The sequence below is a fragment of the Agelaius phoeniceus genome, chromosome 13, assembly GCF_051311805.1.
Source record: "Agelaius phoeniceus isolate bAgePho1 chromosome 13, bAgePho1.hap1, whole genome shotgun sequence".
NCBI lineage: Eukaryota > Metazoa > Chordata > Aves > Passeriformes > Icteridae > Agelaius > Agelaius phoeniceus.
Window position 1 is genome coordinate 2,749,478 of NC_135277.1, and position 20,560 is coordinate 2,770,037.

A 20,560-nucleotide genomic window follows, 5' to 3' on the forward strand; every position below is an offset into this window, starting at 1 on the left:
CCCCTGGCGGCCCGGAGGACCCGCCCCGCCCGCATTACATTTCTAAAACTAAAACTTGAAATATGCGTCAGGGATGACAACTCTCCACTGCTTGAATATTCGCTTTTATTCAAACGCCAGAGGTGAAGTACAAACTGTAGTTACACGGCATTTTTATTTCCTTAAAAACAGTTCTTGGTTACAGAATTCCAAACAACTTTCAAAACTAAGTTGTTGAACAGTTTCACCTAAAATGTGGTGGTTTTTTCTATCTGTTTAAAAAAGGATTTGAATTAAAGGATTCAGAATTAAAAGCTGTTATGTTTTTTCACTCTACAAAAAGGAAAGTGAGGATGCAGTTACAGATAGTTCACCACAAATTCCCATTTCGAGGGGACCAAGCTTCTAGAAATATCCTCAACTCCAAACACAGCTTTTTCTGAACCATTAATGGGTCATTTAACTTGAAAAGAATCTGTAATCCCACGGGAAGTATCTGTTGCACCTGGCTACAATTGCATGTCACACTGCTGCTAGGGAAGAACACAAATATTACATAAAATTTACATGACAAAAATTAATGACAAAAATAGGGTCAATAGATTTTCAGTACTTTTTCCTGTCCTAAAACAGCCACTAGACTAAAAAGAAGGATGAAAGTTTTATTTAAATAGCGTGAATTAAAGTTTTAGGGAAACTCAAGTCCACGTTTTCACCGAAGGACAAAACAAAGTTTTAAGTGACAATTTTAATTCCTGAAATAAATCAAAAACATACAGGTCCTTTAGTGTTTTTACAAAGACTTTCCTAAAGGATTGAATTAATTTTGGTGGAGAACAGAAGAGGGAGGATTGCTTGCTGTGAGACTAAAATCAAAGACAAACCCACAAGATGCAATACTAGCATTTGAGAATATAACTTAAAAAGCACTGTCATGTGAACAATCACTACTGATTACAGCAAAAATATTATACATTTACTTCTTTCATCTCTTAACATTATAAGATAGGTTGGGCAAATACTTGGCACCAAAAAATTGATGCATGATAGTTCCAATACGTTAAACAAAATGTACTATATTAGAACATTAATATTTAAAAATTTCTGGCAACTTCTCATCCAAATTTAGATGGTTTTACTGCTTGCTAGGAATCTTGTTTACCCCTCTGGAAAACCAGACTTCACCTTCTTTCACAGTATCCAAGGTGATTAAAACTCCCAATGGAGACGTGAAGGGTATCATTGGATATTCAAATGACTGTAACAAACCAGTGTGACATTTTAGCAGAATCTCCCAGCAGTGTCACAAAGCGTGTCCCCTTTTTCCAAAAGGGCTTCCTCCCCCACCAATGTAACAAGCCACTCCAGTGCCCGCTGGGTTTCACACACCAGCAGGACTCTAACACTGACCTGAACAGAACCCCCTGTGACCCGTACCAGGAGCTAAGATAGTTTACTCACCCTCTACTAATTATTAATTTTGATTTCCCACTTGTAGAGTAACATTATTGTTAAATCTAACTATTGGCAGCACCTGCGCTGCTGGTTTAGTTTCTGGCAAGGGCAGTGCAGGTGCTGCTGCATTTGCTATACATTTTAATTGAACAAGTGTAATATACAATTCATAGTTGAACATTATGCCATCCCAGTCCACACTCTGTCCATCAAATCAAGGTGATGCTGCAGTAAAATACACGATCTGATTTAGCTAATGAAGTTCCTCATCAGGAATTGTATCCGAGACAGATCTGGTGCCTTTGGGGCCAGGCTGGAGCCAGAGGCAATCGCAAGGAAAGAACCGAGTGAGCTTTCTGCAGGTCAGGGTTCTGACAGTGTTTAATGGTTTGCAGCATCTGCCTGTCGAGGCCAGCCTTCGTCCTCCACTCCAGAGTCATACTCCTCTTCTGATGAGTCCTTGGTGGGAGCCCTAGGATTGGAAGGAATGATCAGAGACCTTAGACACAGAGGGAAAAAACAAGAGGCACTTTCCATAGCTTCTGACAAACATGTCACATGCACAGAGCCCCGTGACAAAGTTCTGACCTTCTGATCTGGAAATGCTGCTGTGCACGTTTGCAGTGCCACCAGCACACAGGCTCATTAGCTGAATTCAATTAGCCTTCTGACTTTCAGTAAGTTGTTTGATTTAATCGATAAATTTAGTATTTCTGGTGCTATACAAAATCACTTCAAGCAACCATCAATGTAATACTTTTCACTCCCTCCAACAATACAAGGCTGAGCCAAGCTTCAGCACATACAAGGTGCTGGAATGAGCACTTGAGTGGAGAAAGCCACTCAAACAACATTGTCAGTGACAGAAACCAAGACACAGCTCCTAAATTTCAGACCTGAAATTTGGGAATTAATTTTTTAACTAGTTTTAACCTGACCCATTCTCTCTCAATTCCATCCTTCATTCATGGAAATTGTTGGATTTTTTTTTTTTAATGCAGATTTATCCAGTGTTTTCAACATTCCACATCATTACCATACTCTTTACAACATTAAATTGATTATTTTAACAAGAGTTCAGCAAATCAATAGATGTGCCTTTGTGGTTCTCCACTGCTGCAAGAGTAATGTAGAAAATTGTTGCAGACTGGAGCTTGTATAAAAACCCCACATCTGTGGTAAAAAGTACGAAAAAAGAAACAGTTTCATTTCAAAAATTTCAGTACAATCACAACTGAATTTCAAATTTTTACTGTTACCTTAAAATTTACTTCCATTTCTACAGGTATACACACACAAAAGTAACTTCACATATGTTTATTTTAAAATTTCTGCTTAAAAACTAAAGCAATACAAATTCAAAGTCTCTAGGACAGAACAGGCACTAATTCAGCTGTGTACAATATACAGAGCATGGAATCTTTTTTAGGTTGTGTGCATGGATTTGTGCTTATTCCATCAGAATACCTGTCTAGTTGTATTACTGGTCTGTTCTGCTACTTCTGTTACCGTTTTACCTAATGTATCCTGGCTCTTTTTTGCCTTCTACAACATCTTTGTCAACTTCCACACATACGATGTCAGAATTGGGCACTTCAAACATGGGCTCCAGCAGCAGCTTTTCCTGCAAGAAAATAGAGGGGAAATATTTACATAGAAGAGGGCATACAGAAACAAGTGATTTTCAGAGAGTCTTCTTGGAAGAACTCTGAATACTCACAGCTTTAGAAAGACTTACTGCATCCATGTAAGGGCCAGAACTAAGTGTGGCTGTCACTGGAAATGGTCAAGATTAGGTCCATACACACAAATCCAGGAAGCTTCATTTGTTGTTTATAAGACTTACTTTACTCACCATTATAGATCGAAGACCTCTGGCACCAGTTTTTCTGTCCAGGGCCAGTCTGGCTATAGCCTTCAATGCATCTTCAGTTACATTTAATTCACACTACACAGAGAGAAATGGGAAGTTAGTTAATAATTTCATTTGTAACCCAGCGTGGTGAGTACAAGCATGACTAAAACCACTGTATTTATAAAAATGAACACCAAAGAGTCATCAACTGAAAACTCAAACCTTATCCATGCTGAACAGTGCCTGGTACTGAGGAACCACAGCGTTCCGTGGCTCCGTAAGGATCCGCACCAGGGTTTTCTCATCCAGGCTGTGCAGGGGAACCACGACAGGCAAACGTCCCACAAATTCAGGAATCATGCCAAACTCGATGAGGTCCCTGGCTTCCACGTGGCGCAGCAAACGATCCTTCTCCTCAATATCCTCCTGTGGGTCAGACTCTCCACTGATATTGGCAAGATCAGCTGCTGCTGCAGCCCTTCTGCCTTTCCCCATGTTAGATGGTGTCCCAAATCCTAGGTACTGCAAAAACAAACATGTGCTGCTTAGAGAACTGTAATAACTGAGTTTTCTTGACGTAAATAAATCACTTTCCATGAATATTAAAATTCTGCAGTGACTGATTATTGTCACAGACACATTTCATGAAAAATCCTTTCCTCAGGATTTTTTCTCCTGAGAAGCTGAGACGCCTCAGGAACAAAATGTAACCAATGGTTATCTGCTGCTGTGGAATGCAACAGGTGCATCTGGGATTGGGCTCATGTGGTTGTTTCTAATTAATGGCCAATCACAGTCCAGCTGTCTCAGACTGTCTCAGTCACAAGCCTTTGTTATCCTTCTTTTTCTATTCTTAGCTAGCCTTCTGATGAAATCCTTTCTTCTACTCTTTTAGTATAGTTTTAATAAAATATATATCATAAAATAATAAATCAAGCCTTCTGAAACATGGATTCAACATTCTTGTCTCTTCCCTCATCCGAAGACCCCTGTGAACACCACCACAGATTATGTCATTACGTACTAATTTGAGCTCAAGAAACTATTTAAAGTAAAATTAGACTCCTTGCATACAATCAGTTTCTTAAAAGATTGAATTTCCTCAGTGAAGGATTAATACATTGGTAAAAGAGCAATTTTTTCTTAGAAGACAGAAGGTTATCAACATGTTCTGGTCATTTTACAAGTATCAGTTACACTTCACAAGTGAAGCAAATGCAGGCAAGTTTGCTTACGTGGGAAGCTGCATGAATTAACATGAACAATAACTTGAATTTCAGTCACTCCTTTAGTGTTAGAGACAGGGAGCACCTTTTGTCAGAATGCTGCAGCCAGAACCCTGTTCCCAGACATTAATCTACAAAACAGTGAACTGCAGGACAAGGTATTTTAAGATGCTGATGGTTTTTAGCATCACTTGCTGAAATAAAGAAATTTAGTGTTTACAAATACAGCAAGACCTGTAAAAGTCAGTATTGCAAACAGCAATCAAGATGATGATCTTTCAGCCTGGATACAGCCTGATGTACTCACTTTTTCATTTTTCCTCCTGCTGATAATTCTGTCAAGACCATTAAAAGCACCAGAAGCTACAAACAGAATGTTTGTTGTGTCAACCTGCACGGTTTCTCCACGTAGTTTCCGAGAATTCTTTTCTGGAACGTTTACTATTGTGCCTTCAAGTAATTTTAACAAGCCCTAAAAAGGAAAGAAGAAATAAGCAATAAAAAATTTCCCTTCCATAGCACCATGATATGTTCAATTTCACAAATATATTTTTTGCTCCCTTATGCCTTTATAGTAACAGTAAGTGTCCAAAAAAGTCAGTTTTCCCTATGGGACAATCCCACTCAAGGACAAAAACATTCCTTTAATGTGGTTCTCATGCACATTATGCATATAATGATTAGCTGCTTTAAGAGTTTTGTTTAAATGGGAATTGCTACTTGTCCATGTCTTCATTATGAACTGGCTGGCTGAATGCTGCAAAGACATTTTTGAACTGAAATGCTTCCATGAGGACATCTCAAACTGCTTTGGAGATTCTGTTTTTTAATGAAGTCAAGAGGAAGGATGTGTCTTTTGAAGGTGAATAATTAAGGAACTGAAGAACTATGACTCCATTCCCATGCCCTTTGACATGACAGGATCCCATGTCCTGTTCACTCAGGAAGTAAAATCACTCCATGGAAATATTTACCTGTTGAACACCTTCTCCCCCAACATCCCGTAACTGATGGATACCAGGAACACTGCCAATCTTATCTACTTCATCCAGAAAAACAATTCCTGCAGTTACAGAAAATGGGATTAAAGACAACCCTACTTTTAAAGAGAAGCAAGAGTTTACAGAGAATTATAAGATTTGAGGGTGCAGCAGTCTGTTCTACTTCCTGACTGCAAAAACCTGTAATTTTGTCCAGTTGTGGACCAAAAAAAAATACACGTTGAGCTCTTTTCAAGTTTATTCTATCTGATTTACACTTTGTGTACATGCAGCAGGACAGCAATTTCAGGAATACTGTTGGTCTCAAAAGCTTAGAGCACTTGAACAAAATGAACAGTGTCTGTACCACACATGAGAAGTTTACCTTGCTGTGCTTTCTCTATGTTGTAGTTGGCATCTTGCAGGAGTTTGGCGATGACAGATTCAATGTCTTCCCCAACGTAGCCAGCTTGAGTCAAGGTGGTGCAATCACAGATAGCAAAAGGGACATCCAGGCATTTAGCCAGAGTCTGAGCCAGCAGGGTTTTACCTGGTAAAATAAAAGTTGCATGTTAGAACTGCCGCACATTTCTCTTTTAGGACACAAATCCAAGTACTTCCACAGGGACTTCTAACAAGGCTGTGTAGTGACAGGACAAGGGGGAATGGCTTTAAACTGAAAGAGGGTGGGTTTAGATGAGATATTGGGAAGAAATCCTTGGCTGTGAGGGTGGGCAGGCCCTGGCACAGGGTGCCCAGAGAAGCTGTGGCTGCCCCATCCCTGGAAGTGTCCAAGGCCAGGCTGCACAGAGCTTGGAGCAACCTTGGATAGTGGAAGTTGTCCCTGCACATGGCAGGGGTGGAACAAGGGGAGCTTTAAGGTACCCTCCAACCCAAACCATTCAAGGATTTACCAGAGGATCCTCATTACTCTTATTAAACATTCTGAGTCATACCAGCATCTTAATATAAGAATATTTTCCAAGGGAGGTAGCTTTCATAAGCAGTGGTTTTTACATTGGCAGGCTGTATTTCTGGTTTTAGTTTAATAATACACATTTAAGGCAGCTTGAAATGCATACAGTACCACAAAATGTCACACAATATAAAAACCATAATGCATGTACTTGCAGAGTTTAAAGATTAAATAAATCAGTAGTCCTTTGCAGACACTCAGGGTGCAGTGCAAAGTCCAATTGCTCCTGCTTTGAAGTTGGGAAGAAACAGAATTAAAATATTGTTTAGTGAATGTTCTCCCAAAAAGTCTGCAAAATGCCATCACTTCAGCACAAACACTCCCAAGTCTTATGAACATACAAAATAATCTCTCTTTCCAACCCCCTGCAACTAATCTGTCCCAGAGGTGAAACAGCACTCACTGCAGCATCTCAGCTTGCCAGCTAAAGCAGTGAAACTATAACTGCCACTTTTTGGTCAAAGTGGCATCTTTTATTCAGTCAAGAAATAAAGGTATTAAAAAAAAGAAAAAAAGAAAACCACACAACTACAGCTCATTCCCTTTTAAGGCCACTAGCTCAGCATGTTAACATGGCATGAAAACACTGGAATCCAAATTTGAAATTTACAGTTTAGTTTTTTTATAAACCAAATCTGAATTACCACAGAAGAGGGAAATCACCCATTAACAACAAATTCCATTAAAAATAGGACACCTATAGAAACATGCAGCAGTGTACCTGATCCAGTTGGTCCAAGCAGCAAAATATTACTTTTTTCAAGTTTAATGTCATCATTGGCTGAATCTAGTACTTCTCCTCCCCGTTTTTCCTGAGGTATCTGCTGGTTCATCTGTTGCTGCATTGATGCTCCCAAAGCATTACCATGAGGACTGATTCCAGCAATCTGCAGGAGTTCTGGAGAGAACAATAACAGCACTGTTTGAGCACCAATGAGGTCTGTCACTACTTTAAACACACAGTAACAGCAAGGTTCTTCTGCAAACCTAGAATTCTCTCTGTACAGAAGCTTACAGAGAGGAAAGCAACAGAATTACAGCACAATTATTGCACAAACAGGAGTTCCAACCACACTTTTGCAGAGGCATACAGGAAAAGAATTTCCAATAGCACAGTGGATTACCTAAAAGCATTCCTCTACATTAAAAAGCAAGATAAATTTTCAGTCCTTACAAATTTACTCACTTTTACTAATATTTCTTATATATTTTTTTTAACATATGAGAAGAAATAAACCCAAGCTGTTGATTTCCATGACAAAAAAAGTACAAGCACTGGACTTCAAGCACCCAACATTTCAAACTAGCAGTCACTAAAGACTCTTCTCCATGTCATAAAGTAGGTATTGCAGAGGAGGACATGAGGAGAGGGTTCACTTACTTGTAAATCTGTACTCATCCTCCCGTCTTCTGATTTCTAATTCTAAGAGAGAGGATGAAAACAGTCATAAAAAAGTAAGTCTATAAAAGCTTATAAATTCTCCACCTCTTGCCCTCTTCTGAATACATCTTATCACTGTCTATGAATGAATTTCTGACAAGAAATCCCCACAAGAGCTATTTTTTATTGCTGTCAAAATTAACCCGAAACCCAAATTGCATGTTTTTGAAATGCCAGCAAGCTATCTACTTCTAAAAACAACAACAATCTATTACCTCTAATTAGATTTTCACTTTAAAGCCAATTATAGAAGGGAAAAAATAGAATAACAACTTTGGTTCGAAGAGGCTTCCTTAAACTCTCCCTGAGCGTTACAATGTTCCATGTTATAAGGCAGAACTCTGAAATATGTAAACATTCACTGTCAGTCTCTGTGGGTATGGACCATGTTATCTCCCTGAGGAGGGTCAGGAAATGCCTGGTGCCAGGTACACAACTGCTCTCTTACCATTACCAGAACAGTGCTACCAATGTTCCCTCCTCATCTGAAAGACTTGTCTTAATTCAAAAAAATGAAGATTTCTGTGGTAACTTTTGCAAGACAGAGCAAAACACCTTTTAAAAAAACCACCAAAGGTACACTTGGAGTCAGAGATGGTAACTTAATCCTACTTCTAAAAATAAATTAGATCAACATAGCTACACACTTACTCAGCAACAAAAGTACAGCCAAGAGTAACTCCATCTACACCAGCTAGATATGGAACAATACTGTGGTGCCCAGCAGATGCTGCCAGCAGGAGCAAGGGAAGTTAGAAATCTAAGTACTCATCAATTTACCTATGCAAAATATCACCTTCCTGATCTGCATTGTTGCTTGCAGATTCAGCAGCAGATTTACCGCTAAGTAGTAAATGAGATTAGAGAGAAAAAAACAGGAGACTCACTCTAGAAAGTTAAAGGAGAATACCCCATAATATGTATCAGCAAAAAAGGCTAAGCACTTCATATGGAAAGCACCATAAACCTTCTGATTACCATGTAAATAAATCACACAAGTTCACAGTGAAAATTATATTAAGTAGAAATTCTTATAATTTCAATTATAGAACATCTAGTGTCAGGGTAAAACCTTTCTTAGATTTCTCAAGTTAGGGCCCTGAAATGGTAATTTATTTGACCAGAAAAATACCAAATATCATACAAACCTCTTGGTGTTAAAGAAGTCTGTTTCTCAACTTCTGCTTGCTGTCTCAGGTTAGATGGGATATTATTGTAGATTCTCTTGTAATGATTATACACAGCAACTGAAAGCACCTTCTTGGCAAAACACTGACCAACAACGTATTTGTCGAGGTAGTTGTAAATCTGAAAAACAGATTAACCTTAGTAACACTTCTAAATCATCTTGCAGCAGAAAAGGAAAAATAGTATATTGTGCCAAAGATAGACTTTGGTCTGAATCATTACCTGAGAAACAGAAATTAACATCTAAAATACAAAATATATTCCTATTGATAAGTTCACTTGAAAAAAACTGATGCTTACACAATTATATTGTGTTAATATATAAGTCCATTGCTTATTTTCACCCAAATTTTAAAGAGGAACAGAAATATTAAGAACATTTTTTTTCTTAAAAGAGGCCTATCAAGGAGCTGTGTGGAGTAACCATTACAGTCCACCAAAAAGTGAGAAACATAAAAGGCTCCCTCCCTAATCTCCAGAGGCAAACCAAGTGACTTCAGAAGGACCATGGCCACAAATTAATCTGCTACAGCTCTCACCCAAACACACACCAAATAAAAGGCCCTGTAGCTACACAAAGAAGCTGCTAAAATAAATATCCAGAATGCAAGCCACAGTGAGAAAGAAAAGTTACTACAGTTGGTGAGGGCTGAGGTCAGCCTCAAGGACACAGGAGAAAATGAAATCACAAGACAAAGAGAGGAAAACAAGCTCCAATACCTTTATTGGATCTACTTGTTCCCTTTATCAGTGCTCTGCTGGGTCACACAGCTCACAAAGGTTTAATCTTGAGCTAATCATCTTTATTGTTTGTGGCTCTGTCCCAGCAGCCCATTACACACCTGCTGCAGATTAAGGGAAGCATTTCTCCATGCTGCAGCAGGAGGGGACTCTGGGTGGAATTAAGAACGTACCTTTTTCGGTGGAGGTGGTGGCTTCTGCTGGAATGCCAATTTCACAGCTTCTGCTGCTGACTCAGGCTCTTTAATGATGCTCTTTTTTGTGTCTGCCTCTGACAGGACAACAAAAAAGTGGTGACACTTTTCACACTTCACAAAACGGGTGGAAGCTGCAGAAAAAGTCAAACAAATCAGTGAGAGGAATTGCTCATCACACAGGACAAGCACCTGTAAGACAGCACAGCCTCCCTGCATTTACACAACACTTCTCCCTCGCTCACCTCAGAGCACTTAAAAGCTACTATTGGCCTATGAAATTTGACACAGAAGGAACACAATTTGCCCCCCCCAAAAATCATAATGCTGGGCAGCAACCAGACAATGGATTAAACACAAAACTCCTTTTGATACTTTTCCAGGAGCATCACATTCACTTCTGAGAGAGACAAAATTAATGAAGGCTTTAGCTGTGGAGGAAATGTTCCCAACTCTCAAACTGACAGCAAAATAAAATATTGTGGTTAGGCACAGACTGAAGTGCAGGGAAGCAGTGTAGAATATCAAAGACAGCATTACAGGAGGGCTCTGGCAGCTGCTGCTCTCTGCATCCCTCTGGCTTTGGAACACTGAGGAAGCACAGGGGGAGTCACCCAAAGGGCTCATCCCAACAAGAGGCAGCTGTGGTATGCAACAAACCATCAAGGACTTTGATGTTTTGCAAGATCTTCTGCTTATTTATTTTTACTGTCAAGACTAGGACAAATTTCTTTCAAATTCCAAAAGCTAAACCCTCCTACTGCTGACTTTGTGAACTGTGTCTTAAGAAATCTGCAAAGGTTGGTTTCATAAGCCTGAAAATGGGAACCTGCATTGCTCTTCTTTTTGTCTGGCAAAGCAAAGTTGAAATAATAAAAACAGACAGTAGAGAAGAATAATAAAAGTAATTCAGAATAGATTCTTTCTGGCCATATTACTATGCTACTAAATGCAAATCACAAGCAGTGAGATAGATTTAAAGAAAATATAGTAGTAAATGAATTTAATTAAAAGTAAAGTAACTGTAGAAAAACGAGGCCATGAAAAGTTCCATGTCAGAACTTCTGAACTCGTAAAAAGTTTTTAGAAAATGGCTTGAACACTGTAGCACCAGCTGACTGTAACAACACCCTCTAGCAATAAACAAGCTGCTTATTTATAACTTGTTGTCTCCCACAGGACTGGCATCAGCAAAAGAGGAGTGGGTGGGGTTTTTCTTTCCATTAATCCCACCTTATACCTGGATAAGCACGACCAACAGATTACTTTAAGAATGTAGCAACTAATACTGTGACCAACACAGCTTTATTAACTTTACTTCAAAGAAATTCTGGGTAACAGGTTAGAAGTTCTCCTGACAACTTTCCAAATTACTGTTATCTGCCTCATGGGAACGTGATGGAAATCCACTTGCACAAACCCATTCCTCTTATGTAACGATTATTTAGCAACAATATTGTAGGGAAAAAAACAACCCAGCCTTTCTCCCAGGGCTCACTCAAAACACCTCTGATATTTGTGATGACCACAGTGCCATGAGGCTGTTCTCCTCCCTTATGCAAGGCTTATTTAGGATAGAATAGCCATGAGAATGGTTGGTCCCTTTACAGATCCACAGGAATGATTTTAAAACCCCAGAAAACAAGGAGTGGACTGTAAGAGTACTATGGGGCATCTTTTAAAACTTCACTAAAAAAAAAAGAAAAAAAGAGTACACAATTGAGTTGCAGGCAACTTTGTTAATCCTAAATACTGACAAGTTTTCGTATGTGATTTTAGCAAGCACATAAAAGCACAACAAAAAATATCCATGTCAAATTACCCCCCTGTCATTAAGGTGTCTGCAAATATTTACAGTGTGCCAAAATGCAAGTCAAGTTTTTTTTTTAATCAGACAACATTGCCACAGGGACTGCATTAGCAAAGGCACTTAAAAGTCTGTGTGAGCTGACCTTGCCAAAAAGGAATGGCAGGTTTTTACAAAACATACAGGAAACAGAAACAATCAGAGGCTTAAAATGAAAAAGAGTTGTAGGATTGAGACAATGGGCTGCTATCAAATTGCTTTAAGGTAAAAAATAAACCCCAAACCAGGAAAAAGAAAGCAGGGAAGCTTCTGAGAATGTACAATAGCAGGGAAGTGCTGCTTTGGAGGGTGGAGTAACCTGATGGCATCAGGTGGAGACAGTAAAAGCAGCATCCAGAGAAGGCTTCTTATGTCAATCAGCTTTACAGCTATTGGATTTCACTCCACATCTGAGGATCAAGTCTTATTTCACTGATCACAAACTCTCCTTACAGACTTTCACAACCCAAAACAATAATACAGGAACTGCTGAGAAAGGAGGGCAAAGCAAAATGACTTTTTGTTTGCCTCATATTTTCCCTTCATTGTTAATTACTGGAAAACCATTGCCAAGCAAATATTTCTGCAAGATATGCAGATACAAAGAGAAGCTCCATCAAAAACAAACTCCACTGAAAAACCAGCCTGTCACACTGCCACTCACTGGCAATTAATTTTCTAATGAACATGGCTTTTATTTAGTATTTTGCTTCCCTACTTCTCTCAAAATGACTGAAAATCTAATATTTAAACTGAAACAAATGCTAATTGCATGTTTTCCTTTGGTTTTAGATATTTATTTAAGGCTCTGCAGGTTGTTAATTCTAACCAGAACTGTGCAAATTCATCATTTTTCCTGACTAAGCAACAACAAAAAAAATCAAGTTACAGTAGGCTTAATACCACTTGCAACCCATTCATTTTGGGGAGAATGGGACAGATTTATTTTTCTTAGTTTTTGGATTCTTTTTTCAAATAAATCTTAAGATAATTAGAACTTCTGTTTTCCAGCTGCCTTACAGGGTGTGGTTGGGAAGCAGTTTGCTCAAATAAACAGACTAAACCAGAATAACACAGGTCCACAAAAAACTCCACCAGGACTCACAGGACCTTTGGAAAAAAGTGGGTTTCCAGTCCCCAGCTGTTTAAAGAGCCTGTGTTATTCTGATGCTGCAACTCAAGTGGGTTCACTATTGGGAATTTTAAATTGCATTGATCAAGGTATGTTCTCCCATAGTGTTGGTATGAATAAATCAATAAATCCTGTTCCCAAGGGAAGTTTCCAGGCATGCTTAAGTGTTCCCAGCAACACTGACAAAGCCCCAAATCACATCTCTGCTTTCCAGGGATCGTTCTGGGACAATGCTTGAATGGTATTTCCAGACAAAAGCACAAACTGCAGCACCAAGGGAAACACATCAGTGAAATGAGAGAGTTTCAAAAACATCTCTGCCTGCTCATGAATCATAAGAAGGTAAATGAGATTAAAAATCCTTCTAGCTTCCAACCACACCTAGTCCAGGGTGAGACCACACTGAACATAGACAGGATCAGGTTTCCAGTTCCATGAACTAGTGCCAGCTTTTGCAGAATACCTTGTTGCCTATAGTTTCAAACAAACTGGAAAAACAACCCTATTTCTGGGGAGAAAAAGGACTGAGGATTGATCCTTTCTCTAAAGAAATCTATTGTTATTATTATAGAACTGCCCTGTGATTTATTGTGACATTTGATCATTTTAAATACTATTTTAAATGAGTAGCAGCAGATCACAGCACATCCACTCATTATTTCTGCCAGCTGTTCTATTAACAACTGCTGAACACATTTATGCTGACCTTGTCTTAAGCCTCTTAGTGCACAAGTCTGATTATGACTTGATACTTCCTCCTTGAGCCCCACCACCTAACAGTGGGTATTTGCTTTCTGACAAAAGTTCTTGTTTTCTAAGCTGGTCTCATTAGTGCTGAAATAAGGTATGAAATATCTTCAAGACTGATAGAACCTAAAGAATTAATGTCATTAATTTGGATTATACTTAAAAAAAAATAAGATAGGAGCAGTTGCTTCTGGAGAACAAGGATTTTGGATTTTCTAGTTGGACTTCCCAGCCTGCTATTTGGAATGTATTATAGCTCTGACTTTGCCATGGAAGACTGTTCCAGTAAGCCATCTGTCAGATACTAATTCCTCTGCTGGATAAGCACTTTGGTTATAGTACATGCAGGATTAAAGTTATATTATTTAGGAAAGAAAGGACAGACATTACAAATGCACATATATAAAGTATATACTTATATAATAGAGATATGAAAGTATCTGCAGTTCAAATGGTATTAAGTATAAAATGCCATGAACTATTTTCAAAATGCATATTCCCAGATGTAATGTGAATTCCACTACCACATCCCCACACACATCATGGGAATTACACAAACGTACCCACAGAGACAATAAATGCTGGTGACACCAACAAGGCCAAACTAAGCATAAAAAAATTTCTGACACCGTGTAATTAGGCAGGCTACCACTTCACTATCAGGACTGTGTTAAATCACAAAGTCACATCTGTGCCTATTTAAAACAAGGAAGTTTTAAGGAAAACTTACACACAAAGGTCTCCACGTGTGTGCACAAGTCCCCACACTTTGGGCAGCGCAGTTGGTTCCCTCCTTTCCCAGAGCTTCCAGAGCTTGACTTTTTACCACCACCCTCACCAACAGATTTCTAAAAGAGATTTCCAGACAATTAGCCCCAAACAATGGAGCTGGTACAGTAAGCATTTAGCAGTGTGCTTCTGGAATCAAATAATTTGAATTTTGCAATAGCTGAATGACAAAATTGTCAGGCTTCTCAGGATTTTCTAAAGGCTTTGGAAACATAGAAGAATGTGCCATAAACACTTAGAAGTGTTTTACATTTCCAAATTATTTACAAATACATCTGCATTTCCCAGGTCTGCCAGTCTTGGATGCCCATGGAAGAGGTATCCCACATCTGCATTAGAGCTGATGACTGGCACTAGAACAATAACAAGCTGTGTCAACAGTGTTTTAATAATGTATTTTAATGTTTTAATGACAGACTAGAAAACAAATCATATTTAGAGAGTATTTTATTATCATCTCAACTGCGTGGATTCTAAGGGTTTCTGAAGCCACAGCTCCTCTCACTTCCTTGGCAGGGGTAGCAATCTGTGCTAAAACATGCATTTCAAAGTGCTTGGAAATACTGCATTTTTTATTTGTATCTGTATCTATGCCTTCATACTCTGCTTAATACAAGTTATTATATTTTAGGAAGCAACAAAAATCTCTCTTCCCATTTCTAAGGCAGTTCTTAATTTTTTAAACCTGTCTTGCCTACTGATTTCTCCTTACAACCCTTTTCAAGAAAAGAACATTATTAATTTCTTTTATCTTCTTTACCTATTTTTAAAAAAGTTTAATTGCACCTTCAGAACAGACCCGTGCCACCTGGACAGTTCCTCAGGTTCACAACACACCATACTAAGGCAAAGTAATTGCCTGTGAACTCTCAAAATGTTATTTGCTGACTCAAGAGCAGTTTTATTCTCAGGTAATCATTTATCTGAAGAAGCTGTTTATTAACTATAATTACAGAGAATGGCTAGGATAAAAATAGACTACAACAGACTAACAAGAGGTGAGCTCATGTCCTCACTGACTTGTCTTACTTAAGACAAACCAGTTCTAAACCCAGAAACATTTAAAATGTAATTTTAAAAAGTCTACTTGGGAGCACCAGGCTTTTGAAGGAGAATAGCTCTGATTACAACTCTTTCCTGAAGTCCTGTTCTTGATTTATGATACCCAATAAAGTTTTCAAGTTTACACTGGGCAAAGAGTTTTATAAAACTGGGAAAAGCATTATGGGATGTTGACAACGTTTATCTCCTAACAAATTCACAATACAATTTGTTTTTTCTTCACTGCCAGTTGCAGCAATTTGAGGGATTAGAAATGTCAGGAGTTGGCCAAAATTTCAAGATTAATTTTAAGTAAAAAAAAATTTTAAAAAGGGACATTTTACATAACTTATTGAAACCCCCACTTGGTGGAAATTACCTTGCTTCCATCTCCAGAACCATCCTTGCTTGCACCATCCTTTGAAGCAAAATATGCTGGTGTTTCTGAAAAGTTTCTAAGAGGAATTCGTTTTAGAGAACAAGTTTCAAAAGTCCCAAGTTTTCCTAAAACAGGGATGCGTGTACGACCACAAGTAATACCTAAAAAAAAAACAAAACAAAAGAAAAAAAGCAAGTTAAATACTAAAATACTCCTGCTTTAATTCCATTGCCACCAAATCTCAGAACTGATTTACTTTAAGTGGAGCTAAAAGGTTTTGGCAACAGAATTCAGCTCTGAACAGATTTTAATTATCCAAAATAAATGATCTTTCCCACCCTAATGTTCACCTTGTTGAAAGCTACCTTGGTTGTCCAAAAAAGACCCCAAAATACTTTAAGGCCCTCTAACATCAGACAACTAAGAGTCCTGTTGTGGCATGAAACAGGGAACATCCCAGTTATGAAACTGATCCTTAGAATGATAAACACAATCAACTCAGAGCCTTTATTGTGAAATAATTCAACCCCCTGAGAGAAACCTTTGAAGAGTCTCTTTATTATGCAAAAATCAGGTGTTTCAGACTCAATGACTGCATGGCTGGACCTGGGAACTCCACTAAAAATGAGTTTCCAGGAATGTGAGGCACCTCTTGGCAACAGGAATTGTGCTGAGGAAAACGGAGCAGCTGTGTCCTATTTGGCACTCACCGACGGCAGGCAGCGGCAAACTCAGCACAATCTTAACTTTGCTGAAATCCCCTACTGCCAACATGAAAAAAACCCTCCCTGAGAAACTGAGCAGCCTTTCCTCCTCTTGCAACACGCACAGGATTGCATTTCATGGCAGGGGATGACGTGAGCTAACATATGTTGTGCTTGTGATTTCAACATCAACAACAGCCTGGAATCCACATCTCTCATCTCTCGCATTCAAAGTGGCAAATTTCTCACTTGGCTTGGTTTTGATAAGGACTCTGAGCTTTACTGACAGCTGAGCTATACAGCAACAATGGCAACTACAGACCTGCTGACAACACACAGTTTTATTGTTATAGGGATCAGAGAATCCTATGGAAAGTCCAGAAACTCTTCAAAAAAATAAGAAAAAGTAAGAATGGCAAGAGAAGCACAGCTCTTTTGTTGTGAAAGAGGAAACAACAGCAACCAAGAGACGGGAGCTGAGCTGAAACTTCACCTTGTTACTATAATAAGAAGGAGAAAAATAAAGAAGAGGAACCTAAATTTACCAGGAAAACTCTTACAGGCTCTGCAAAGTCACAATGAAGATGACAGTGTCAAATGAGATTTGAGGCTGGTTTATTAACTTACATGCTGCTTAAGAGTCCCTAACCTGAAGATGACTTGTCCTATTTTTAACATGACTAAAAATTAATCTTTTCAAAATCTCTTAGCAGCATTGCTTCTGTCTGTAAACGTGAGGGAGGAATAACAATCAATGAGCTTCCCCATTTCAAATTCCTCTGCCGAGTGCCACTGCAACACATTTTAGATTACACAGGGTAAGCTACAAAAACGTCACAGAAAACTTGAAAACACTGGCTGGCTCTCAGAAGCAGTTGTGCCTTTCAGTGAATGTGCAGAGAACTCTGAGAAGCCCGTGTGCCAAGTGCACTTGTCAGTGAGGAACAAGCTGTGGAGAGTGTTTACAATGCAATAGCTGTGCTGAGCAGCTCCCTGTCTTGGAGCCCCACTCCTCAGAGATGGTTCCTTTACTGAGATTTGCTTTAGAAACTGAGAAAAAAACACTTAAAAATCAAACAATGACCACCTCTCCTCCCTTGAGTAAAACCTGGAGTCACACAAGTGACACAGGAGGATTTGGCCTGTGGAGAAAGGCTGAGGCACTAACACCAAAGCTGAAACATTTCAGTCCTCATTTTAATTCAGAGTGCTCTTGTGAGACAGAAAATGCACTGAGAACTGTATGGGATGAACTATGAAACCTTACACAGCACTGAGCTGTGAAAACTAAATCAGGGGAAAAAAATCTTATTACAGCTACATCAGCTTGTGGCTAAGCATGAGAAGCCACACGTGCTTATCGTGAGGTCTGAGCGGTGTTTTTGCACAAAATATCATTGTATAATTACACAATGAAGCAATAAGAAAGTTATCACCACGACTTCCTTGGGTCAATAAACCCAGAGGGAGACTTCCAGGGGAAATCAACACTCCAGCTCAATGCCTGGCAGCTGCCACTGACAGATCCAGACTCTGATAAATGCTCCAAAACGTAACAGCTGGCAGGATGTGCTCACACACACCTGGCAGGGTGTGCTCACACACACCTGGCAGGGTGGCTCAGGTGATTGTTTTTGGAGCACTGACTTCAAAGGACGTGTCCCTAACTGCTGGCAGCCATGGAACCGATCCAGGCTGCTCGGATTTGTGAGTTAAGAAACGATGGGAAGCTCCTTAACACCTTATTAACCTTTAATTGATACTTGACAGAATAAATACTGACTTTTGGGGCAAGCCTGGGGGATCTTGGGGGCATCTACTGTGCAGGAAAGTGACAGGGAACTGTGACAAACTGTAACTGTCCCACATAACACTCCATTGATTACACTGATCTGTGCACTCTGAACTCTCTCAAGTTTGCACTAACCAGCAACAGCAAACAAAGCACCTGGCAGATGACACAGTTTAACATAAAAGACACACAAAAGTAAGATACATTTATTTTTAAACAACCTTCATTGAAAGCTGATGGATAAACAATTGTATTGATCTATCTGCATTTTATTCTCATTTCCTCTTTTACATAATCCTTTTGAATCTTAGATCTGACCAAAAAACCCACAATTTTTAAAAAAGATAATTCTGCAATGAATTCCAAACAGTACTTGCTTTAAAGTTGATTGTTTCAGACAGGTTGCATAAGGCCAGACAGACTGGATTTGAAAGCACAGGTTAGAACCTTTCAGCACAGCTGATATTTGAGATACAAATGTAAAGGCACCTACAAAGAGTTAACTCACCTCTTAAGGGCAGTAAATGATCTCTGACTCATCAGGCTATTGCTGAGGGTAGAGTAATTGAAAATATTGTTGCAAATGTGGCAACAGAGAAATTTTTCAGCACAATTTGGGGGTGCTCTACCTTTCACCCAAAGCAGAACATGGTTTGTCTGCTCTCAGCACCCCCAAGAATACCATGAAAAGGGTAAACGAGGAGAAACAGTAAAAAAGTAACAACCTCCCACAGCCCTCAACTTCCAGCGAGCTGCTGGCACAGTCTCGTCCTTCTACCAAGTTGGAAATAATGAATCTTGCTACCTAAGCCCATCTTTACGAGAAATATTTCAAGTTTAGGCTACCACAAAGGTAGGCTTTGAACTAATTAAGGCAATTATGCCATTTTTTAAGCCAATTAAACACATTTACTGGCACTGCAGAGTAGCACACACTGGCCGGCAGCTGCTGAGCATCACCACTGCTGAAATAAACTCTATTCTCGCATTACATTTCCCCACAGCGAGGGCAAATTCCCCGAAACTTCCCAGCACATAACGCTGCCCTCACCGCGACCCGCACCGCGCGGGTGCCACCAGCAAACGGCTCAAAGGAGGGAAAAGGGGAAAGGCCGCCGTGCCCCGCCGCTGTCACAGCGCGATAAGGGCAGCGCCGGGGCTCCCCTCAGGCCCGCGGCCGGAGGGCCCGACCCCGCCGGGCCCGGGGAGGGAAGGCCGGGGCCGGAGCGCGGTTACCTCTGCGGGCGGAAGGCAGCGTGGAGCCGAAGAGGCGAGCGGCAGCGGCGCAGCTGTGGCAGGCGGACATGGTGCAGCGGCCGCGGGCCCGGCCCGCTCCCCCCGCTGCCGACAAGGCCTCGCTGGCGACGGTCCGGCCCCGCCCGCCCCGGTAACGCCCCCGTGACGGCACCGCGCGTCACCGCGGGACTGCAGATCCCGGGGGGCATCGCGCCGCGGCGCGCCCCGCTGAACGCACTCTCCACGCAGGATATTATGGGAAGTGTAGTCCCAGCGGTGAATGGGTGCGTGGGCGCCGCGTGGCATTGAGGGAAATGTAGTCTGTGGTCAGCAGCGCCCTCGACTGTCTCGGTCTGTCCTGTCCTGGGCACACCCTCCAGGTGTGTTTATTCCCGGTGATTCCGCCCTTTAATTCCTCTTTCCAAATACGATATAAGAGGAATATTTCCCTTAGATCACAGAAATTGAGTTTTTAAAAAGCTTTTCGTGAAAAGATCAGGCTGAGACAAGAGCAGAAAAACTTCAGGCAAACTGAAGTGATTTTGAGAGCGAATAGAAAATAATGCCGCTTGTTGTAGGGTGGTCTTCAGTCAGGGAAGAGTACTGTACAAATCTATATTATCTAATGAAGTGTATCCTTTAGGCATGCCTTATAGAGAACACATCTATAATTGCAGGTAATTATAGGTCTGTTTCTTTCAGCTCACCTTCAACTCCTATTTATTACATACCAATTAAACGGGGCTAATTGACTCCACCTGTTCATTAGATGAATGACTCAGTATCACCTGTCGCTCTGCTCAATTAATCTGAGCTGCCCCGCAACGAACAGATTGCCTGAGAAGCTGCGGCCCATCCC

The 20,560-nt window shown here is 40.1% G+C and overlaps 1 protein-coding gene across 3 annotated transcripts; it reads right to left on the reverse strand.

Moving 5' to 3' along the window:
• Positions 1-85: 85 nt before the first annotated feature.
• On the reverse strand, positions 86-19,857 carry CLPX (caseinolytic mitochondrial matrix peptidase chaperone subunit X). Of its 3 annotated transcripts, none has more exons than XM_054641777.2 (14): positions 19,702-19,857; positions 15,970-16,130; positions 14,491-14,608; positions 10,015-10,169; positions 9,061-9,220; positions 7,853-7,894; positions 7,193-7,369; positions 5,881-6,045; positions 5,490-5,578; positions 4,823-4,987; positions 3,512-3,811; positions 3,290-3,382; positions 2,952-3,058; positions 86-1,906 (listed from the first exon to the last, which is right to left on the reverse strand). In XM_054641777.2, exons 1-14 carry the CDS (start codon positions 19,769-19,771, stop codon positions 1,816-1,818), a joined length of 1,893 nt encoding a protein of 630 aa, XP_054497752.2. In that variant the 5' UTR covers positions 19,772-19,857; the 3' UTR covers positions 86-1,815. The 3 variants fall into 3 exon arrangements, with proteins under 3 accessions (XP_054497752.2, XP_077041732.1, XP_054497754.2); XM_077185617.1 differs by having other exon boundaries at positions 2,902-3,058; XM_054641779.2 differs by lacking the exon at positions 7,853-7,894.
• Between the last annotated feature and the right edge of the window lie 703 nt (positions 19,858-20,560).

Coding starts and splice junctions, on each gene's coding strand:
- CLPX (XM_054641777.2), bottom strand. CDS start 19,771: ATGTCCGCCTGCCACAGCTGCGCCGCTGCCGCTCGCCTCTTCGGCTCC. Junction 4,988..5,489: donor GGGGAGAAGGTGTTCAACAG/GTAAATATTTCC, acceptor TTTCCTTTTTAG/GGCTTGTTAAAATTACTTGA. Junction 3,383..3,511: donor CACTGTTCAGCATGGATAAG/GTTTGAGTTTTC, acceptor CTCTCTGTGTAG/TGTGAATTAAATGTAACTGA.